The sequence below is a fragment of the Gopherus evgoodei genome, chromosome 1 (genome assembly GCF_007399415.2).
Source record: "Gopherus evgoodei ecotype Sinaloan lineage chromosome 1, rGopEvg1_v1.p, whole genome shotgun sequence".
Lineage (NCBI taxonomy): Eukaryota > Metazoa > Chordata > Testudines > Testudinidae > Gopherus > Gopherus evgoodei.
Window position 1 is genome coordinate 246,362,888 of NC_044322.1, and position 24,595 is coordinate 246,387,482.

A 24,595-nucleotide genomic window follows, 5' to 3' on the forward strand; every position below is an offset into this window, starting at 1 on the left:
CCACTGGCAGGCTGAAATGGTTTGTTTACCTTGAGCATCTGCAGACACAGAGGTAAACCTAAGTAAACAAAGTGTCCCGGCACGCCAGCTGCTTACCCTGATGGGCTGAGACAGCAACTGGTGGGGAAATGTTTTTTGGGGAGAGAAGCTGGCGGTCAGGGTAGTAACCCGTGACCACCCCCACATGACCCCACCTCTAGCCTGGGACCCCTACACTCTCCCCATCCCATCCCTCCCCACCTTATCTGGGGAGGGCCAGGGGAGGATGTCTCTGGCCTGGCTGGAGGTGCTCCGACAGCTGGTCAGCGCAGCCAGATCAGGCGGTATGGCTGCAGCATGTTCCAGCAGGCTGGGTTGGGTGGCACAGCCGCCCTGTGCTCCGGCAGGCCGGTGTGATGACACAAAATGCTCCCTCTCCCACAGAGAGAGCTATTTTTTCGCCCGAGGTAAGAATATAAAATTGCACCCCTCCAGCACCGCCCAGCTCCTCCCCGAAAAACTCCACCCCCCCCACCAGCACCACCCTGCCCCATGGAAACAACTCCCCCCCGTGCCGCCTGCCCCATGGAAACAAACCCTCCTTCCCCAGCACCGCCCTGCTGAAATAGCTGAGGGCCAAAAAGGAAGGTTTCAGGGGGAGGAGGGAGAAGTGGCATGACCAGATCACAGTAGTAAAATAGGCCCCACCCTCTCCCCGCTCGGCCCCACCATCACACCCCTCTTCACCGCCTAGCCCCCCGCTGGTTTGCTGCATCCCTCCTAGTAAGTCCCCCACCCATCACTCGCCGCCTTTCACCTTCTCCCTCCCCTGCCAGAAACCCCCATGCCCTCCCCTAGATCCCCTGCTAGCTCACTGCTCGCCTCTTTGCCCACCCACTGCTTGCCCACCTGTTCGCCCCCTCGCCCCCCTCAAGTATAAAGCTTCATTCAAAGACCCAGGGGTCACTATATTACTGCACACAGCAGTCAATCAATGCAGTTGTAGATAAATCTCTGCATTATGTATTTTTGTATAACTTTTATATGACTTTGTACTGAACCCTGGTAATATGTTATAGCAGGCCCCTAAGGTAGTATAATTAAGGTAAAAGAAAAATTTCTTTTTGCTAGAAGTAGAACAAGATCTTCCCCTCATTTTGTAATCGATTGCCCTGTTGAATGAACGAGGTGTGACTGAGGTAAGCATGGAAGGCAGGCACCTCCAGACAGCTTCAACCCTTGGAGAGGGGATGGGAGCCAGGCCAAGGACAATCAAACTTGTCAAGTTGGCTGACTAGAGAAGAGCAGACATACTGAGAGTCTAGCGGGTTAGAAGCAAGCACCTTCCTTTGGGAACACCCTCTTTGCAGCATTGGGACAACCCCCAGCCCAGAGAAAAGCAGCAGATAGGACCAACAGACACAGTCCTAGATTTTGAATCTGAGAGATTTGCCCCCCTCCAGCCACCGACTCGCCTCCGCACCCACTCCCCAAGTATAAAGCCTCATTCAAAGTCCCAGGGGGTCACTATATTAATGCACACCATAGTCAATCAATGCAGTACCAAAAATTAAAATACTGAAAATGGATGCCCTCCTCCATCCACCGACTCACTGTTCACCACCTCGCCCCCACCTCCAAGTATCAGGGGCGGCAGGTTTGTAGAAATGTTGGTGGTGCTCAGAATGCTCAGAGCCCGCCCCCCCAAACTCTGTCCTCCACCTAAGGCTCTGCGAGGGATTTTGGGTGGGGGGAGAAGGACAGGGGTGCAGGCCCTGGGTTGGGGCAGGGGAATGGGGTGCAGGACGGTTGAGAGGTTGGGCTCTAGGATGGAGTCTGGGGTGCATGCTCTGGGAGGGAGTTTGGGGGCAGGAGAGAGTGTGGGAGGAGGTGGGGGTGCAGGCTCTGGGGCAGAGTTTGGATGCTGGGTGCAGGCTCCGGATTCGGGCAGGGCCTCTGGGTGTAGGCTCTGGGACACAGTTTTGGGGCACAAGAGGGTGTGTGGGAAGAGGTGGGGGTGCAGGCTCTGGGACGGAGTTTGGGTGCTGGGTGCAGGCTCCAGGCTGGGGCATGTGGTGGGGTGCAGGATAGGTGGAGGGGTGAAGGCTCTGGGAGGGAGTGCGGATGGCTGGATGCAGGCTCCGCAACAGAGTTTGGGGGCTAGAGAGGGGGTGTGGGCTCTGGGAAGGAGTGGTGGGTGCTGCTGGGGTGGGAGAAGACTGCCATCACATCTGGCTTCCTTCCTTCCCTGCTGCCCCTCGCCATAGCCTAACTGGGGAATGGGGCTGCCCCTTGCCCTGTTTACAGGAGCAGTGGCTGGGGTTGGGGGGCAGATCACAAGGTCAAACACTCACCAAAACCCCAGCAGCTGCTCAGGTGAGTGAGGTCCACTGCCGATGATCCTGTCTCCCACCGGAAGCCCCCTCAGTGTCTCCTCCAGGTGGGAGGGAGGGCTGCGAAGCATGTGTGTGCTTCCTCCCTACTCCCCCTCCTGACCTGCAGCAGCCAGCTGCTCGCCCTCTGCCAGCCAGCGTCTCGTTACCATAAAGGCAGCAGCAACCGGGACAGCCACACAGCTTTCCTTCCGGCAGGGACGCTCCAGCTTTTCTGCGCCCCTCGGCTTTGCACGCCCAAGGCAATGTGTCACTCGCCTCACCCTTCTTATGGCACTGCTCTCCCAATTGCTTACTTTGGGTGCACGAGCAGGCTCACCCAAACTGAGCCTGGGGCTTCTGGAGGGTGGGATGAGGAGGGCATTGCAAGATCTAGCCAGGGGGCAAAGGGAGGCAGAGCCCTGCAGGGAAGGGTCAGAAGACCAGGCCACGTGGTCAGGAGGACACAAGGCAACCCGCGATGGAACCCTCCTTTCTGGCGGGATCTAGACCCTGGGGTGGCCACAGACTACGGCAACTGAATTGCCCCAATTGTGTTGAGGGCACAGTGAGAGCGCGGGAAAAGGAAAGTCACCTTCATCCGGGCCCGGCCAAGAGCCGGTCTCTCCCGCCGGCCACGCGCTGGGCGGGGCCGGAATAAGCCGGTCCGTCGCGTGGCCTGGAGCGGGGGGGGGGTATCCCACGTGGCCGGGCCGTTTGTTGCGTCACAGGCCCCGCGTGCCGACGGGCGCTCAGGCGCGGACCTGTTCTCTCTTTGCTCGGAGCAGCGGCGGGGGCGGTTGGGCGGGATCCTGAGGGGAGCCGGGCCGGGGTGATGCCGCGCTGGGAGCCGCTGCTGACACCATCGGAGTGACCAGACCCCGGAGAGGCGCAGGGCGATGCGGAGTCCATCATGGAGGCCAAATATCCTTATCATCGCCCCCCGCCGGGCGGACAGGGCGGGACAGGCTCCCGCTCCCCTCCCCTCCCCTCCCACGTGCACTGCGCACATCCCTAATAGAGACACGCCCGCGTGAAGAGACACGCTCCCCGGCCAGGTCCCCCGTCCCTACGCTGGGGAGACCCCCCCCTCAGTTGCCAGAGACCTCCCCAAACACACAGTGCAAGGCCAGCTCACCTTCCCCCACCCCCAGTCCTCCCTCCTCTGACATCGTTTGAAAACCCACTAAGCTCTTCTAGCCACCCCCATTAATAACCCAAATCATCATAGTTACTCAACCTCCTGAGCTCCCTGTCCACATTAGTCTGTTCACAGCTGCCTCCCCATTGCTTTCACACTCCTGCACCTATTCTACCCTTTTTATTGCTTTCCTCTACTACCTTATGTTCTTTAATACATAAATTCCCCCCCTTTACTCCCATTAAACACTTACTGTACTCGTTTTCACTTTCACTACCATTGGATGTCTTATCTGTTTCCAGTTATCATCTGTGCCATTTCATCATTGAGTAGGGGGTTGGACTAGATGACCTCCTGAGGTCTCTTCCAACCCTAATAGTCTATCTTTCTTATTCCTTTTTGCCTTTCTTCCCTGTAGGCTGCGCTTCCTCCTCCAGCACCCGTTTAGCCCAGCACTGTAATAAAATAAATAACAAAAATATTTTTCAGTTAATTATTTGGAACCAGAAATGGAGAAAATATAGTAGAAAAATAGCTAATATGTTTCGCTTAAAAAGACATTTTCCCATAAAAAAAATTTAGTTAAATGTGTTTATACATTTCCTTAACCTGTTTTTCCATACATGGTTTTTGTCCATCATTCAGGATGAGTTTAGAACCGGAAAGATTAATTTAGATAAGACATTGAAATTACTTATTAAGCTAAACATCCCTTTTGATTATGTTCATGTAAAATATGTTTTTAAGGTGAGAAAATAGTCATGTATTGATGTAAGTATATTCAGAATGACCAGACACCTAAGGGGCTATTTGGTGGTTGTTTGTTTTTATATATATATATTTTTGTTAAATGTGCCAAATTAACGGCTGAGTGGACAAAAGTCTTGTATTTATCTGTAGCATGGATATCTCATAGGCAGCATCAATGCAATCTTTTTCTTACTGCCTCCCCAACATGTTCTGGGATAGATCATCCCTAGGTGGCAGGAGAATTCAGTCTCCGTCAATTCTAATGAAACTAAGAAGAGTATTGGTTTTGTGATGTTTACATCCTACTGCAAGGAACTGGATTAACTACCAAATTAATTTAACACAGACCACTAATCAACCACCAGTTGGCAAAGGGTTTACTGCAGTGTTAGGATTTCAAACACACTAATAATTGTCAAAAAGATAATTAACCAGTATGATATCAAAGAGTCAAATTTGACAACTATCAGTCAGATTTGGGTTCATTGTTATTACAAGAATAATAATGATTTCAAATGGAATGTGCATAGTTTAAAATAGCATTTACATGTCTCTAGTTTTAAAATAATGCTGAAAGCCTGACAGGTAGATTTTTTTGTAGAATGGTAGATAATACTGAATTCCAAACAGGTTGACCTGATCCTATCGTAGGATGATCAGCACTGAAATTATTGTACTGAAAAAAATCTCTTCCTATTCCTTTGCTTTTCTACTCTATGAAGATTTTTGTAGAAATAATGTGACCGTTCTTTTTATAAAGTGGATATTTTGTGGAACAGAAAATTCATGGCAATATTGGTGTACACTTATGGTAACTTTGTGTTCATGAGACACTTTTGCTGTTTCATTCATTTCATTTATTTTAAGATGTTAACTTTGTTGTATGAAGCTTGGATCCTGGCTACCCAAAGACTGACTTCTCAAATCATAACACCACCGTGACAGTTCAGGTTAACTAAGGTGTTTCAAGATAACACTCTCCAAATTTAAACACTGAGGCTGATGGCAAAGCATTTTTCATGGAGGATCCTCAACTCTGGAATTTACTTCCTGCAGCAGTCTGACAAAGCCTGAGTGTGCTGACCCTTTGGACCCTCTTGAGAGTTAGCAAATTTTGTGTTTATTGTTTTTATGGGCTTTCTATTATGTTATTTTCAGGGAGAAATTTTAGGTGAATGGCTGTAGACTATAAAAAGAATAATTACTTGAAGGAGTGGCCTGTTTAGAATAGGAATGATCTAACTGGATACAGTACTACACGTCTGCCCCGATATAACGCTGTCCTCGGGAGCCAAAAAAATCTTACCGCGTTATAGGTGAAACTGCATTATATCGAACTTGCTTTGATCCGTCAGAGTGCGCAGCCCCGCCCCCCCGGAGCATTGCTTTACCGCGTTATATCTAAATTCGTGTTATATCGGGTCGTGTTATATTGGGATAGAGGTGTATTACAAATTCATTGCTCTTTAAGAGAGAGTTGAAGGGCTATGACTAAAAAGTTAATTCTATATTAGAGACACCTATGCAGGTGTTTTACCAATGTACTGCTTTTATTTTTCTTTCCTTTTCTTTTAATTTAAATTTCTTTTTCTGTCGTATTACTTTAGGTAAAATCAGAAGAAATGGGGAGATTAAAGTGTGTTAAAGAATAATACATTTTCTGAAGCTTTCATTTCAACAGGAAAGCCTTTTGTTAAACTCACTACATTTTCTGAATAGCAAAGAGTTGAGGTGCATTAATAAAACTAAAGATATGATAAGGAGCTAGAGACACACATAGAAATCTATAGATTGCAGTGCTGTTGTAGCCATGTTGGTCCCAGGATATTGGAGAGATATGTTGGGTGAGATAATATCTTTTATTGTACCAAGTTTTGTTGATGAAAGAGACAAGCTTTTGAGCTTACACAGACCTGAAGAAGAACTCTTTTAAGTTTGATACCTTGTATCTCTTTCACCAACAGAAATTGATCCAGTAAAAGATGTTACTTCACCCACCATGTGTCTCTAATATAAATCTGTAGTAATCTTTCTGTCTAGGGTCTTACGTAGCCCCTATTACTGTAGTTTCCAAATACTTCCATGGACCTGGGAAGTTGTGATTTCTCAATCAGTGTTAAAAATTTATTACTAGTTTCTTGTACCAGGTTTTCTTCATTATTGGTTTTAGTAAATCTAATAGTAAATTTCTCTTGAACAGTCATCCTTCAAACAATCAGTAATTAGATACTAGTTTGGAAGGGAATTAATAGATTATTGTTAGAAGCCCCCAAAATACTTTTCTGTTGCATTGATTTTGGTTACTTAATATAATTTTTAGTTTTATGCCAGTTTATACTTTTAGAAATCTATTTCACTAATGACTAGATTGCTCAGGAGGGAATTAATAATGCAATATTGAATCTTTCATCTCTAGGACATTGTTTCAAATCCATCCCAGATTGGTAGTGAACAGAAATCTTTATCAAATGATAGTTGGTCATTTTCTTTGTCAGGGCAGTTTTTACTAGGCACTAACCACCATGGCTGACATAATATTAGGCACTAATTACTATCCTCCATGATAGTCTCAGGGCTTAAGAACTAAATAATACTAACTTTCTCTCAATTCCAGTGGTGATCCTTGTAGAAGAGAGTTGAAGAACATTGGTGGAGGGTAGTTCAATGAAGTTTTTATTTACATTTCGTGTGCTGTGTTTGTTTTGCAAATAAACAGAGCTTATTCATTCACAAGGGCTAGCACATTATGGAACCTTCTATGAACAATACATTAAAAAAAAGAAAAAAATATACACTGAGAAAACTGAATTCCATATATTATTTAGAAAATTTTAAGAGAAAAATTATTTTGGTGAGTCTTTGAAAAAAATGTATATGTCGGATATACTCAGTTACTGTCATTCTACCTCTTTCTTCACCCTTATTTTCTAGTGGCTTTTGATAATCAAACATTGAAATGAATCCATATTCTAACATTTAAAAAGCTTCATTTAGAAAAAACAAGTGTATAATTTAGAAATTCTGAGTATATGAATAATTGGTCAAAGCTTAACTGATCTTAGTCTGTTAAAAGTTGAGCAAAGTCGTATCTTTAAACTTGAAAAAAAATCTTAGATATGACCTGCCATTGGATTTTAATCTTATGATAATTTGGTCATTCTTAATTCACTTGTTTGAGGAATGCGTACTCTTCCTAATTTTAAAATAGAGCCTTACAGTATTCACAAAATTATTTAAAATAGTAACTGTTGATGTGCCAGAATATATTTACTTTTTCACTGTCATGATAAAGTTTTTTTGCGGTACAGTTTCATGAAATTAAAATATATATTTCAGTACAAGATTTTGTTTTGAATTCATGCATTCTAATTGGATACATCAAATATACACAACTATTTTGCAATTGACAATATGGAGTTTGTGTTATGCAATACAATTTAAACTTAATTGCTTAAAATAATAGACCTTTTTAAGAGGCAAGGCCAAATTCTAAGATTTACTAACTGCATCACCTGTTAGAATAGAATAGTATTGGATCATGAGCATGTACTGAAGAAACATTATGGCTCAATGTTTTAACTGATATAATGGCTCTAATGATACATTAAAATCACTGCATTAAAATGTTTTCAGAAAACAAGTAATCAGCCGAAGACTGGAACTATTACTATAGAAGAATTCAGGGCAATTTATCGAACCCTTGCACACAGAAGTGAAATACATGAACTTTTCTGCAGTTATTCTCCGAACCGCAAAATTCTACCTGAAGTAAACCTGATTGAGTTTCTCAGAAAAGAACAATTTGTAATTGATGCTGATGAAGCAATTGCCTCTGAACTTATTGCAAAATATGAACCCATTGAAGAAGGTACACTATATCTTTAACATAATATAAATGTTGGATTTTCAGATTTTATTTTACTATGTTACTATTTATATATGTATGTATGTATATTTTTGAATACTTATTTGGCTATAAAATTATTATGAAACTTATGAAAAAGCTGTAAACTGTGTAAGATAAGTATCTGCTTTCCTAAATAAAGAGAGAGAGAATTTGAAATCTGTTAGTAAGCACGTGGACATAATATTAGTTGTTTTTCAAGTTCAGATCCTTAAACTACTATGGATATATTATTACAAGAAATCTTTAATACATTAGTCATAAATTTATACAGGATATGGCTCAAATATAGAATATACAATTTGCTATAGGTAGGTGATTCAAACTCTAGTATTGTACCCGGGGCCAGTCCAAAAGTTGTATAAGGTCTCCTGTGTAGAAACATTTTATGTAAGATCATGAAAAATATGGCTAGTTAAAGCCCTGAATGTTTTGTTAGGCCCCTGAGAAATGTGAAATGGCCCTTGCTGTGCTGGGATGTCAAACTGTGTGACGCTTATTGTTGATTAAACTAATCTATCAAAACTCATTTTGCTTTATTAATCAAGATGAATTTGAATCATGCACTAAAGAGGTGAAAAATGAAAACTGTATGTCCTTAGCCAAATATCCTCTCCATCATATGATACTGCTCTTCAACATTAGATTACAGTAGAAAAATAAATAATTTAAAAATGTATTTGAAATGTGCAAAAGTAAAATGAAGTTTTGAATCATTACTTATTTTGTAGCTAGAGACCTTTTTAATTTGTCTTGTTGAAACTTGAAGTCTAAGGACAATAATTGTTAAAACAAGAATAAATCATATCAGAACTAAATTATATGTAACTTACTTTAGCTTAAGAGACCTGTTTCACAACCACATTAAAAAAGATATTTTTGTGAGCTCCTTAATAAAAGAGTTCGATTTTATGTTATGTTACTTGTAAGTCAGTTTTTGTTAGTATATTGTTATCAGTGCAGTACAAGATAGGATATAGCTTACATGTCTCCGAATAGTACTAGCTTTTGATACATTACTTTAACCATGTCACTATTCAAGTCTAAATATGTGTTTTTAAAAGACTAATAGGTATCTGCATTTCTTTCAAGTATTGACAGTCATACTTTTGGAGTGGGTACTTATGTGTAAATTACCTTACAACATTAAAACCACATAAGACTCACAAAGTTGAGTTGAGTGGTGTTTGTATCAATTTTTGCTTAGTTCCCATCAAGACCCTGTATGCTGTGCAACACACTGAATCTAAATTCTGCATTAAGGGTCCAGGCTGTGTGCAAACTCAGTAAACTAACACAGCATTGGTGTATACTTAGTTCACATTTTCAGGACTTACTTTGCAACCATGACAACTAGAAATATATGTATTACTTTAAAAAAAAAATCAAAGCTTAGATTCTGAAACATAATTCTGAGGGAAGGGGAATTCCGCAGCAAATGCTATGGCCATGGAAAACATGCAGTCCTGAATATAACCCACTTATGCTATAAAACATAGCACCAGCAATAAAAATTAGTTAATAATTAATTACATTGTTTGCATTGTATTAAACTTGTTTTTAAGTACCAACAAATATTGATACTACACCTATTTGAACTCTCCTTATGGGACATTCCATTAGGAGAGCTGCTAGTATTCTCTATCTACTGTTTTTGATTGCTCAGTATTTTGAGTGCAAAATGGATCATAAAAACATAAGAACGGCCATACTGGGTCAGACCAAAGTTCCATCTAGCCCAGTATCCTATCTTCCAACAGTGGCCAATGCCAGGTACCCCAGAGGGAATAAACGGAATAGGTAATCATCCTGTTAAACATCCCCTGTTGCCCACTCCCAGCTTCTGGCAAACAGAGACTAGGGACACTATCAACATTCTCAACCAATTTTATTTTAAAAGCACCAAAGAATGCTTAACCAGTTGGATTGTTCGGTTCACTGAATATCTCCCATCTCTTTCAGGAAGAGAATTGATCTCTTGTACAATATAAACAATAATATAAAGGCTTTTCCACTTTAATTGCTATGGCGTGAAATTTATTTTAAAAAATCTTTTTTTTTTAAATTGGAGGGTATTCCATTGCGGGTACTTGGAAAAAAATTAACAGTTAATATAGCAGGACACATTTTGTTTTCTAACAGTGGACCTCTTAAAGTGCACTTTTACTCTGAAAAATAGTTTTGTAAATATGACATGGATGCCACATTTATCATGCCTCAGTGACTCCAGATTAATTTTTCTCAATTACATGTAAGGTAAGAAGGTAGTTTAGAAAGGCAGCAGTGCAAATTCGGCCTGGAATTTTAAGCTCAGGCTGGATTCCTTCTGGCTCATGCATCGCCATTAGTAAAAAAGATTCTGCCGGTGAAATTCTGTCCTTAGTTACACCTGTGTGAAGTAACTGTTATCAAATTATTTTCAGTCATACGTACCTTCTGTGTGATTTCATAACTCTTTTCTTGTCTCTTAGGCTGTCAAGGAGTGGTTGGACTAAGGTTTGGGGTAGTTTTACTCATGGGCAAATCCTTTTTTATTACTTTGTGGACTTTTAATTTATCAAAAATTATATGTAGGGATACTACAAATATATTAAAAATGTACTAGTCTAAAAATTATCATCTTATATTACTTTTCTCCATTCCTTTTTCTTCCTCTTTTATGTCCTGACTTCATTTTTTTCTTAATTCCATTTTGTTTTTCCTTTTTCTATTATTGTCTATATGTCCCCTCTTCCTTGGTATTCTCCTCTGCCCAGTTTCTCTTCCCCTCCAGTTTGATCCATCCCCTGGAAATAAAGGGAAAAGAGAATTGCTAAGAATTATATATCCCATTGGCTCTTCCCACTGCGGTTCAACTTGCTCAGAGATGAATGAAGTACTTATGTGGAGATGGAAGATCTTCAGGGGTCCCTGATCTCCCTTTCTGTCTGCTACATCACTGCTGTGGGTATAGTGTTTGGGAAGACCATGGATTTGTTTTGCGTGTAATAGCCCAACTACTTCTGCTACACTTTAGAAAGTGAAGGCTCCCTTAAGTGATGTAGATTCTCTGCTGAGCTTCACTGCTCTGTGTGACAAGAGGCAAAATTTGCAACTCAGCTGAGAAAAAGCAACATGGGCTAATTACAGCTCTTTTTGGGAGCTGTAAATCAGATATACCTCTTGAAATTAACCTGTATGTTGGTGCTAGTTCTCCCAGCCTGAAGGGCAGTGTCTATCACAGTGATCTAGGATTGGAACCTGCACACCATTAACAAATATAAAACAAGAAGTCACGGAACACAGGTCCCTCAAAATTAAGTAGTTGTCCTGTTTATAATATTAAAATTTGATTGTCTTTCCACATTAAGATATCTTGGCGGCTTCATTTTCAAAAGACATAGATGCTAGACTGTGCATCAGAACTTTTATTCTTATATTACAAGAATGAAACTTATGAGCTGAGTGCAGTTTTTATACTACATATGAACTATAGTCCCTGAACCCTCCCAAAGCACTCTCCAGAACTGTTGAGAGAGTTCTCTTCCACACTCTTATCAGGCCAAGAATCCTGTTCCCTTCTTGCGTGACTTCCTTTGCTTATGGGCCAGCTGGCCTTTTGAACTTGGAGCAGTTCAAGGCTTTGTATTGGTTCTGCCCCACTTCCAGCTACTATAGGTTCTCTGAGTTGTTGCTTCCTAACCTGAGGCATTGCTGACAGCAAGTTAAGGAAAATCAAAGCTCACAGAGAGGCCCAGAGGGGAGAGAATATTCCCAGCTGGGGCAATATGGAGTTTGACTCTATCCTCATAGTCTTGGCATAGAACCCCCTTTTGGCCTGCCTGATAATACAAGAAATTTAGGGATTTGTGATGCTTTATTAAACATTTCTCACTGTCCAATCAGAGCTGTAAAAGCTCGGCATGCAACCCGTGCCCTTAAGAACATAAGAACGGCCGTACCGGATCAGACCAAAGGTCCATCTAGCCCAGTATCTGTCTACCGACAGTGGCTAATGCCAGGTGCCCCAGAGGGAGTGAAGCTAACAGGCAATGATCAAGTGATCTCTCTCCTGCCATCCATCTCTGTCCTCTAATGAACAGAGGCTAGGAACACCATTCTTTACCCTTCCTGGCTAATAGCCATTTATGGACTTAGCTACCATGAATTTATCCAGTTCCCTTTTAAACATTGTTATAGTCCCAGCCTTCACAACCTCCTCAGGGAAGGAGTTCCACAAGCTGACTGCGTGCTGTGTGAAGAAGAACTTCCTTTTATTTGTTTTAAACCTGCTACCTATTAATTTCATTTGGTGACCCCTATTTCTTGTATTATGGGAATAAGTAAATAACTTTTCCTTATCCATTTTCTCCACATCACTCATGATTTTATATACCTCTATCATATCCCCTCTTAGTCTCCTCTCTTCCAAACTGAAGAGGCCTAGCCTCTTAATCTTTCCTCGTATGGGACCTTCTCCAAACCCCTAATCATTTTAGTTGCCCTTTTCTGAACCGTTTCTAGTGCTAGAATATCTTTTTTGAGGTGAGGACTGCGTGGACATCTTCAGAGAACTATCCACAATGACGCCAAGATCTTTTTCCTGACTCATTGTAGCTAAATTCGCCCCCATCATATTGTATGTATAGTTGGGGTTATTTTTTCCAAGGTGCATTACTTTACATTTATCCACATTAAATTTCATTTGCCATTTTGTTGCCCAATCACTTAGTTTTGTGAAATCTTTTTGAAGTTCTTCACAGTCTGCTTTGGTCTTAACTATCTTGAGTAGTTTAGTATCATCTGCAAACTTCGCCATCTCACTATTTACCCCTTTCTCCAAATCATTTATGAATAAATTGAATAGGATTGGTCCTAGGACTGACCCTTGGGGAACACCACTAGTCACCCCTCTCCATTCTGAGAATCTACCATTAATTCCTACCTTTGTTCCCAGTCTTTTAACTAGTTCTCAGTCCATGAAAGGATTTTCCCTTTTATCCCATGACATCTTATCCCATGCCCTTCTGAGGTTTTATTTCAAGATAAAATCTTATATTGAAGTTAGTCACCTTACATGGTCTGAGATGTAATATGTGTGACAAAGTTCCTCCTCTATCTTGGTGCGGTCCACCTGCCACTGCCCCTGCTGAGGCACCGGCAGCGGCGAGTACTGGGGAGACCTCCGCTGCTGCCACGTCCCTCGCCCCTTCTGATTCAGGAGGAGCCTCCCCAGCCGGTGGGAAAGGTCAGGGTGGGAAAAAGGGTAAGGGTCCCCTAAGAAGGCCAGGCCCTCCATGGCAGAGACTGTCCCTGCTGCTGCAGCCCCGCTACCGGCCGTGGCACCCCTCCCCGCTGCTCCCTCCACCAGCTCTGCGGGTGTCCCTCCCCCGGCCCCCAAGGCGTACGCCCAGGAGGCGGTGGCCCCCTCGCCTGCCGCTGCTCCTCCGACTGCTGCTTCCGCTACCATCTATAGCGGCCAGGGCCCCTTCCTCACCTTGACCAGGAAGCATGGCATCCATTGCCTCCTGGTGCCCGCCTCGCCCCATGTGGAGACCTATGTGCGGGCGTTGGCGAGGGTGGTGGGGCCCACAGCCATCGTGGCAGCCTCCAAAATGTACAGGAGAGTGGTCTTCTTCCTGGCATCAGTGGCCGCCGCCCAGGAGACGGTAGAGATGGGCCTGGCGGTGGGGGGCATGTTCGTCCCCTGGTGCCGTTGGAAGACCTGGGGGTCTGCTTGGTCCTGACCTCCATCCCTCCCTTCCTGCCCAATGCTGCCCTGCTGCCCATCCTTTCTGCCCTGGGGCGTCCTATCTCCGTCATCAGCCCTCTCCTGTTGGGATGCAAGGACTTCACCCTCCGTCACATCCTCTCATTCTGCCGGCAAGTGCAGCTTCAACTGCCACCAGTGGCACGTGACAGAGAGGCACTCGAGGGGTCCTTTCTGGTCCCCTACCAGGTAGCCCACTACCGGGTGCATTACTCGATGTGGGGAGGCCCGGTGCTACCTTTGCCAGGCGATGGGGCATGTCCGGAGGGACTGCCCCTTGGCCCAGCACGGAGAAGCACCCGGGACCCCCGAGCCCCAGCAAGGTGCCGGCCCTGTCATCGCCAATGACCCTGGCCACCTGGCACCCGAAGCTGCTCCTCCTCCTTCTCGGTCCACCGCTGTGGAGGAGGGTGCAGCGGAGATACCGCCGGGCGTGGGAGAGGGCTTGCCTCAAGGAGACGCCTCCCTCATTTCTGCTACCCCACCATTGCCTCCCTGAGTCTTTGAGCCATTGCCCTTGCTCTCCCGACCCGGCCCCTGTTATCCCAGATGATGCCATGAAGGGCTGGTCCTTAGTGCAGCGGAAGCAGGGAAAACGGAAGGCTTGGGCCCCGTTACATCATTTGGATTCGGAGACCTCCCAGAAGAGCAGAAAGGGGGGCACCGATGACGAGCCTTTCGCCTTGCCCCCTGATGACTCCCATTTTGTGGTGCCAGCTGGGGACACCGTGGCAGCACAGGAAGGTGACACCACCCCTCCTCCAGGGTCCCTTCCCTTGGTAGCCCCCAAGGGAGCCTCTCTCACCCCGTTACCATCCAAAGCCCCTGCGAGCGCCGAGGTGGGCGTCGCCTCAGGTGCTGGCAGGGAGGGCCCTGGGGTGGTGGATGGTGATCTCCCTTCCATCTATGAGGAGATCGAGGCCCTGGGTCTGACCCCAGTAACGCAGGGGGAGGACCACCCTCTGCCAGCGGGCCTCGATCTGGGCGACCTCACCCCGGTCCCCCTGTCCCCATGTTCCCTTCCCCTAACCGCTGCTTCTGCTCCCGCCTCTGAGGGTCCCCTGGAATCTTCCATCGGCTCGGCTGCAGGTGGCACCCTGCTGATGGCCACTGAGCCCATTGAGGCGATGGCCGGTGCCCCACTGCCGGGACTTGGTTCCCAGGGGGTGTCCCTCTTGGGTGTGGAGCACCCAATCTCCTTCCTGGGCAGGGACCCCGTTGACGACCATCCATCTGCTGATGCCAGGGCTACTGCCCAAATCATAGTGGCTGAGCCCAGCATCGTTAGGGGTCTCCTTCCCACTCCCCAGATCTCTGAGCCTAACCAGGAGGGGCCACCTTCCAGCAGCCCAACTATTGAGGCTCAGGATCCTACTTCTGCCCCTCTCTCCGGTTCCCTTCCTTATCCCCGCCCTACTCCTGTCCCCTGCCCTATTCCTGATGCCAGCCCTGTCCTTGTTCCCTCCACCTCCCGTGCTGCCAGTGCCACCCCTGGGGATACCCCCCCCAGGGAGCAGCTTAAGTTGTTTTTCCCTGTCCCGACCCATTGAGGGCTGCTGTTTTCCTTACGCCGCTCCCTATTGAACCAGGAAGTGGGGCAGGTCGCATGGCATCAGCCCATCGGACGCCACGTCGGGGATCTGCCCCCTGCCTGCCCGCCTCAGTAGGCCACGGGGCTGTGACAGGGGCCCCACTGGGGGACGGTCGTAGATCAGTGACTCCGCCCCCCCATGCACTGAAGGAGGAGCTGCGGGAGTTCCTTGAGGACATCCGTGGCTCCTATAACAAAGTCCAGCTTGCACTCCAGCGGTGGGGGGATTTCCGTCAGGTACTCCAGGCCGCAAGAGCCCTCATGGGGGAGGTAAGAGGACCGGGAAGCAGGCCGCTATGGCCTACCAGTGGGTCCGCCTCTTCCGTGACTCTTTACTCACCTACGGGGTAGGTCACGGATTGCTGCGCGGCCCGACGGAGGCTGTGGGCATTTCTGCTGGCGAGGATCCCCCCCAGCCCTCCTCATGGCACCAATCATCTTTGCCACATTAAACACCCAGGGCTGTAGGATAGGTCTCCGCAGGAGCCAGGTGCTCTTCTTCCTTCGGGAGGTGGGGTACTCTGTGGTTTTCTTGCAGGAGACCCATACGGATCCGGCCGCTGAAGCTAGCTGGCGGCTGGAGTGGGGGGACGGGGTCTACTTTAGCCACCTCTCGGTCCACACGGCTGGAGTGGCGACCCTGTTCTCCCCCGACCTATGGCCCGAGGTGCTGGGAGTCGCCGAGGCTGTGCCAGGCCGCCTGCTGCACCTCCGGGTCCATATGGAGGGGCTTGTGGTTAATCTTGTCAATGTTTACGCCCAGCCATCGGGCTCGGAGAGGTTGTGTTTTTATCAGCAGGCGTCCACCTTCCTCGGCTCCCTGGATCCTCCTGAGTGCCTGGTCCTGGGCAGGGACTTTAACACCACCCTCGAGGAACGCTTGGGGACCGAGCAGTACCCAGCCGCCACGGACGTCCTCCAGGAGATCATCGATCGCAACTCCCTGGTGGACGTCTGGTGTGACCACCACCCGGACGATGTCTCGACGTTCACTTTCATCCGGGTGGAGGCCCATCGATCACGCCACTCCCGGCTGGACAGTATTTACCTGTCGCATTTCCACCTTTCATGGGCCCACTCCTCCAGTGTTTGGCCAGCCCCCTTTTCAGATCACCACCTTGCCACCATGACAGCCTCTCTCTGCGCAGAGAGGCCAGGGCCGGCCTATTGGCACTTTAATAATTGTTTGCAGGAGGATGTGGGCTTCATGGCATCCTTCCGGGAGTTCTGGCTGGCCTGGTGAGGGCAGAGGCGCGCCTTTCCCTCAGCGCGGCAGTGGTGGGACCTGGGGAAGGTGCGCGCCTGGCTCTTCTGCCGTGATTACACTCGGGGCGCCAGCCGACGGAGGGATGCAGTGATAGGGCAGTTGGAACGGGAGGTCTTGGAGCTGGAGAGGCGTCTGGCCACCAGCCCTGAGGATCCATCCCTCTGCGGAGTGTGCTGGGAGAAGCAGGAGGAGCTCCGGGCCCTCGAAGACCATCAGGCCTGGGGTGCCTTTGTTCAATCCCGTATCCACCTCCTTCGGGAGATGGATTGCGGCTCCCTCTTCTTCTACGCCCTGGAGAAAAGGAGTGGGGCCAAGAAGCATGTCACCTGCCTCCGGGCGGAGTACGGCACCCCCCTCACGGATCTGGCGGAGATGTGCGAGAGGGCCCAGGGCCTTCTACGTGACTTTTTTCTCCCCGGATCCGACCGATCCTAACTCTTGCAGAGTGCTCTGGGACGGACTCCCGACGGTCAGCACAGGCGACCAGGACTGGCTAGAGCTGCCTCTTACTCTGGCTGAGTTCTCGGAAGCCCTCCGTCGCATGCCCACCAATAAATCTCTGGGCATGGACGGGCTGACCGTGGAGTTCTACCGCGTATTCTGGGATGTCCTCGGCCCAGACCTGGTCACCATCTGGGCCAAGTCTTTGCAGGGCGGGGTCCTCCCTCTCTCGTACAAGCGAGCCATGCTCGCCTTTTTGCCAAAGAGGGGGGACCTCCGCGACTTACGGAATTGGTGTCCCGTCTCACTCCTCAGCATGGACTACAAAATCGTTGCGAAGGCTATCTTGATGCGGCTAGGATCCGTATTGGTGGACGTGATCCACCCAGACCAGACCTACACCATCCCGGACTGCACGATCTTTGATAACCTGTATCTGGTCCGGGACCTTCTGGAGTTAGGGTGTAGGGATGGTCTGTTGTTCGCCTTCTTGTCCCTGGATCAAGAGAAGGCATTCGACAGGGTAGACCACGGATATCTCCTGAGCACTCTGCGAGCGTTTGGCTTTGGACCCCAGTTTGTGGGTTTTCTCCAGGTGCTGTACACTTCTGCGGAGTGTCTGGTCAGGTTGAACTGGACCCTGACCGAGCCGGTCAGCTTCAGGCGAGGAGTGCAGCAGAGGTGTCCCCTCTCGGGTCAGCTGTATGCTCTGGCGATCAAGCCCTTCCTCTGTCTCCTCCGTCGGAGGCTGACGGGGTTGGTGCTTCGGGAGCCGGAGCTGCGGCTAGTCCTTTTGGCGTATGCCGACGATGTGCTTCTCGTGGTCCAGGACCCGGGCGACTTGGTGCGGGTGGAGGCTTGCCAGGCCATCTACTCGGCGGCCTCCTCCGCCTGGGTCAACTGGGTCAAAAGCTCTGGCCTGGTGGTCAGGGACAGGTGGCAGGCGAGCTCCCTCCCACCCATGCTTCAGGCCATCTGGTGGAGAGCGGGTCCGCTGCTCTATCTCAGCATTTACCTTTCTGCCACGCATCCATCTCCGCTGGAGAACTGGCATGGTTTAGAGGGCAGGGTGACGGAGTGGCTTTGGAAATAGACGGGACTACTCCGGTGCCTCTCCCTTCGAGGGAGAGTCCTGGTGCTTAATCAGCTAGTCCTGTCCATGCTCTGGTACCGGCTCAACATCCTGGTCCCGGCCCCGGTTTCCTGGCCAACCTCCAGACGACGGTTCTGAAGTTCTTTTGGCCAAGGATGCACTGGGTCTCTGCAGGGGTCCTCCGCCTGCCCCTGGAGGAGGAGGGGCAGGGCCTGAAGTGCCTACACACTCAGATCCATGTCTTCCACCTCCAGGCCCTGCAGAGGCTCCTGTATGGTGCAGGTAGTCCAGCTTGGAGCGTATTGGCGCATGCCTTCCTCTGCCGCTTTCGAGGGCTCCGATACGACCAGTAGCTCTTTTACCTCCATCCGAGAGGTCTTCCATGAGACCTCTCTGGGCTGCCGGTCTTCTACCAAGACCTCCTCCGGACTTGGAAGCTCTTTTCAATGACCAGGTCCATGGCGGCCACCATGGGGGCCAATCTCCTCACGGAGCCCCTGCTACACAACCCCCAGCTTCGTGTGCAGGTGGCGGCGTCCGCCGTGGTGCGCCAGAGGCTGATCTTGGTGAGAGTCATCAGGGTCAGAGACCTCCTGGACTACGACCGGGGAGACAGGCTGAATCCCCTGATGCTCGCTCAGTGCATGGGGCTCTCCAGACCTCGTACTCCCCGGCACATACTTCAGGAGGTGAAGGCCGCTTTACTGCCTGCTGCTCGGGCCTACCTCGACCAGGTCCTGTGAGAGGGCACGCCCCTCCCACCGTCCACCCCAGGCCCCGTGGACCTTTTTATCGGGCCCCCGCCCCGTGGACCCAATCGGCCCCCTCACCCTTTCACTGCGAGCTGGCTGCACAATCTGCAGGCGGTTCTGTTCCAGGCCGCACTAAGGAAACATCTGTACATGCTTGTGCTCCACACTCTCCACTACCTCACCCTCGCGTCCCTCCCTGATACCAAATGGCGGGACCTCCTGCCACCTCTCGAGGGTGAGAGTTCCCGGTGGGCCAGCTTATACTCTGGCCTGGTCCTGAGGCCCACCGGGGATGTCAGTTGGCAGCTCCTTCATGGGGTCATGAGCACGGGTGTGTATTTGGCGTGGTTTACCCCTGTCCCCAACACCTGCCCTTTTTGTGGCATGAAAGAGACCCTGGCGCACATTTATTTAGAGTGCGCCAGATTGCAGCCCCTGTTCCGGCTCCTCTTTAATCTTATGTTGCGTTTTTGGTTGCACTTTTCCCCTCACCTGTTCATCTATGCATTCCCCGTCCGTGGCCCCACCAAGTCGCGGGATCTCCTTGTCAACCTCCTCTTGGCCCTGGCCAAACTAGCCATCTACAAAACCAGGGAGAGGATGTTGGCTGACAGGATTTCCTGCAACTGTGGGGCCTATTTCTGCTCCTCCATCTGTTCACGCATCCGGGCAGAGTTCCTCTGGGTGGCATCCGCTGGCTCCCTTGTTACCTTCGAGGAGCAGTGGGCGTTGTCCGGGGTTCTCTGCTCGATGTCCCCATAAGGTTCCCTTCGTTTAGCCCTGTGACTTCACTCCTGATCCTGTTTTTTCATTAGCTGTCCCACAGAATTAGTTGGTGTCACAGACCTGTGGTTCCTCCCCTTAGGCTAGGGGAAGGTCCTTTAGAAGTGGGCGGGCGAAGCCCACCCACCTCCTGGATACCAATAGGACCAGACTCCTGTACCCTACTGGTCTGAGTCTGTCACATATGTTAATACTATACTAAGTAAAACTGTATAAAAGTGTTTTATTATTTTTGTAAAACTATTTTTACTGAATAATATGGTAGTATTAGTAACAGTCTGGTCTGACTACCCAAGAACCTCGTGTTTATCTTTGTAATGTCTAGTTTTAGTTTTAATTTTAAAGGGAGCCTGCCTTAGCTGCAGCCTCATTGTGCCACTAGAGAGCGCAATTGACAGGGAGCTGCATTTACGGTCCATGGGAGCCACCACTGGCTCACGGGCCTTTCAGTGAAAAACAGTGGCTTATTGTTACTATTTGTCATGTGGTAGCATGCAAAAGTCCAAGTTTGGTAGCCTATTGTGTTGAGCATTACACAGAAACTTTGAAAAACACAGTCCCTGCCTTGAAAACCTTGCAAATTAATATTTTTTAGGTGATAGCAGAAACCTAGCACCTATATATTTTAGCATCTAACAAGATATGCAGAATTTTAACTATCCACAGTGTTTATCTGCAAGTGGAAGTGCACCATTAGTTTATCCTTAGGAAGTCTGTTCTTTTTCCAAAAGGCGTTGATAGGAATTACGTGTGTATCAACTGCAAAATTAAACTCTTAGAAGTTAGGAATTATTACTTGTTGGTAATGCTTTTATTACAGGAAAACAACAGTAAGAAAATAGTGTTTACTTTCTTTGTTGAAGTGGTGGAAACAAGTATTACATTTATACTTTGCTTTTAGAATACAAGTTGTAATTTGTCATTGTGCCATTAGATTTAATTCTGTAGAGTTCTAGTTTGATAGTGTATTTAAATCTTTCAAATATTAGTTGTTACTCTCAGTATTTATTTAAAATCTGCTTCTTACGGATTAGCGTAGTGGAGAGGGCAACATCCTTCTCTTTAAAGAGATTAAAAGGATTCTGTAAAGTATCTGTCAGTTCACCTAAAATTCAGGACAAAAGCTATTCTATCCAGATTCATAGATTCATAGATTCTAGGGTCAGAAGGGACTGAATGGCAGTTTTGGCACACACCAGTTTAAGTGTTTCAACTTCTGAATTTGCTGGCTACAGAGATTCAGAAAAATGTGAGTCTAGCTAATGTTGGTTAACAATACTTTTAATGCAATTTGATGGAAAAAGTTCTGTGAGAGATACCACAGTGCCGTGTACTTTTTTCATCTAGAGAAACATATCTGGAATGCAATAAACAAAACAAACACTGCCCTAACTCAGTATGTGATGTTAACAGTGCTGATCTATCAACCCTCTGTAAGGAAGAGGAAAAAGTCAGTTGATGTATGCAGGTGTAAGGATTATAGTACCAGCTTTTTCTCTGGAGATTATGAGATGACTACTCTCTACCCTGTGCACAGAAGGCAACTGTTCCACTTCTTCTGTCTCAAGCAGGGCAATAAACATACACCACAGGCTAAATGATTCTCAATGGTAAAAGAGCCTCCTAGGGTCATTTTCCAAACTCCTTCCTTTTGAAAGCTGTCTTAGTTTCAAGAAAACAAAAATGCTCTCAAGAACTAAACAAACAAAAATAACCCTCAACTCAACCAACTAACCAACCTACCTCAAAAAAACCAAAAACAAACAAAAAAATCACATCAAAGAAGCACAAGGGAAAAAAACCAAAAAGGCATAGATATAATGTAATCATCAGTCTTCCAAACTACCAAATGAGGGAAACACATAATAAGATCTGGAAAGTCAGGACAAAATATTCCCCTTAGACAGGTCTGAATCTGTGATAACAGGTTAACATTCTGGCTGTTTCCATTGATTAGGAGGGAGGAAAAGAAAAATAATATTTTTTTGACAGAAGTGATTTGGACATCTTATTACATTCTTGGAAGAGACAAGATATTATTAAATAGAAACATTCCAGTAAGGGAAGACCTAGGAATAATGTATGAAAATTTACAAAATTCCAAGAGAAAGTCTCCTCATCCCTAAATATCTATTTATAATGCAAATAGATTGGTGGCTATGCTAGCTATTTTTACAAGGATCCTAAGGGAGAAAAAGATTGAGGCTTTCCTCAAGGAGGAACTCTGAGGCCTTGGTGACAACCTTGTAAATATCTATGATGTTCATTTATAGAGCAATGATATCAGAGCATTCCACGGCAAGGATGAATCATTACAATTAATAGTGAACAAAATACAAATTACACATTTTCCTTTCTGCCAATTGCATCTATTGATATGCTCAGACTTTCTTTAAAGGACTGTGACCTTGAATACAGTCCAGCTGAGATATTATTAGAGGACATCTAGTTAACTATCACAGTTCCTTTCTTCTGCAACATTTATAGGCAAAGTGTTATGGGGAGACTTTTGAATAAGACTTGGTGAAGCGGCTAAGGGAGAAAAGCATACTTTTCCATCCTCAAAACTCCAGAGGGATTTAAAACAGCATAGACTTAGAAGTGATTTCTTTCCACCTTATTCCTAGACAGAATTTCAGAAGAGAGATACTAGTTTTCACACGATGATTTTGAAACAACAAAAAAGGAAAATTCAGATATGACAAAAGCTCTACTTCTACAAGGATGCAAAAGCAGTATCTGCCATACCATCAGAGAGTGTCTAAAATGTATTAACATTACTTTCTTCTAATATAGGAGTGGAAAACATCTGTACATGACAGGAGGGCTCAGGAAGATAATAGAAATCAGATTTTTCTGGAAAAATGGATTGGATTCCCTTCCATTCATATTCAGTTTCTGGTATCTTATTCAGACAAAGATGGAAGCAATTTCAAGGAAGCAGTAAATGCTTTTCTCTTAGGGTGGGAGAGAGACATATGACTTAGAACCAGAAAAGATCTTATATTTATACTGTTTTGTGATTTCTAAAAAAACAAAGAAAACCATAATGTTCTTCAAGTAGTTGCAGATGTGTACTCCACTCAAGTGTGCATGTACCGAGCATACCAAAGCTGGAGAGCTTTGCCTAGCAGTATCCGTAGAAGTGGCACTCATCCCCTCTGGCCCCTTAGCCTCTTGCCAAGCTACTTAAGGATGGTGCTGACCTGCCCTCCTCTTCCCTCCCCCCAGTTTCTTCTCATTGCCTGCAGCTGGAATCAGAGCATTCTGGGTGCAGTAGTTTATCTCACACTTGTTTATCTCAGTTTTTTGGGGACTTTGCTGTATATAATTAATATAGTTTAGTACTCCCTTAGGTGCAGTTTATAGTAGTTAGTGAGAATGGATAGTCACCCTGGGTGATGCCTTCACGAGGGTTTAAACATTGTCCATCATGTGAGGTGGCTATTCCTAATAATGATCCCCACATGTGGTGTTTGTGTACCTGGGAGAAGGCACATAAAGAAATCTTGCATCATCTGTAAGTTTAAAAGAGATTGCAGATAGTGAGGGACTTGCGTGTGAAACAGCATCTTCAAGAGCAGGCAGGAGGCCTACCTTGGCACCAAAGACCTCTACAGATCCTTGAGCCCGGCAATGTCTGTCAGAGTGGATGTTGCTTCCAGCGTGAGGTCTAGTGCTTCCCCAATGAAGTAAGAGAGATCATTCTCCTTCCTCTGGCCTCCAAGGAAGAGATCCCACAAGATGGACCAAGACCATTCCAGGACCAGAGAGATTCCTCTTTGTCTTCTAGAGCAGTGCTAACTGACACAATGATTTCTCCGGTATGCATGGTGGACTGTTTAACCACTCCTTGGTACCTGCGCCAAGATCTTTGGACTCTGTACTGGCGAGTCTGGTACTGACAACATCGCATTGGTACTGACCTGTCTCATGCCATTGGCATACCAGGTGGCATTAGACCTGCTCTGCCCCTCTGTTCCTGATTCCCCAATAATTCAGGAACCATTCAGCTTCTTCTTCTGCAGTGCCCTCAGCACCATCTGGTCTGCTTGCAGAGTTGTCTTGTTCATTGTCACCATATTCCTCTCTGCCTAAGAGCAGAGTTTGTGGTCAGCATCCTTTTGGTACCAAGGGGCCCACCAGTGCAGGTGCGTCTTTGCACTGATGTTGTCTTTGCTTCAGCCCTCATCTTTGGGATCAGTACTGACCTTGGCTCTGGAATCATTATTTGCTCCGGTACCAAGTGGAACTGTGATATCTCTTTTGGTACTGAAGCACCAACTGCTCATTCATTCTTGGTGCGCCTGCCATCTCCATATTGTTTTTCAGATGAGGCTGGTTGTTTGATTACCTTGTCAGGGTGGCTCTTCTGCTACCACCAGACAACTTCCAGGGCTCATTGAGATCAAGTACGAGAACATCTTCCTCTTCTCCCTCACCTTCAAAAACACTTTCTCAGAAGATCCTAGGATCACCATCACTACTGAGATTGGCACCATTCCCGCAGTAGAGATAGGGGCCCTGGCCTACTACCTACTGGCCACTGAGCATAGGGCACCAGCTTCTAAACATGCACAATTGTTACTCACTTGCAATGGGTTAATAGCTAATGGCATTTTCTATCTCTAATTTCTAAACACACATCCTGTGGCTGCAAGACATTTTTATTGCATTCATATCAAATTCCAGATTCCTCTAAGCAGGCTCTCAATTCTACTATTTTTCATTCCTGGGCATCTTTTATTACTTGTACTCTATAATCCATGGGTT

The 24,595-nt window shown here is 46.8% G+C and overlaps 1 protein-coding gene across 1 annotated transcript in view; it reads left to right on the plus strand.

Annotated features, from left to right (window-relative positions):
• Positions 1-24,595, plus strand: part of PLCZ1 (phospholipase C zeta 1) — a 128,057-nt gene that overhangs the window by 366 nt on the left and 103,096 nt on the right. The window contains 3 exon segments of the mRNA XM_030549213.1: positions 4,075-4,239; positions 7,876-8,110; positions 8,496-8,519. Coding sequence (XP_030405073.1) covers positions 4,075-4,239; positions 7,876-8,110; positions 8,496-8,519 — 424 coding nt within the window.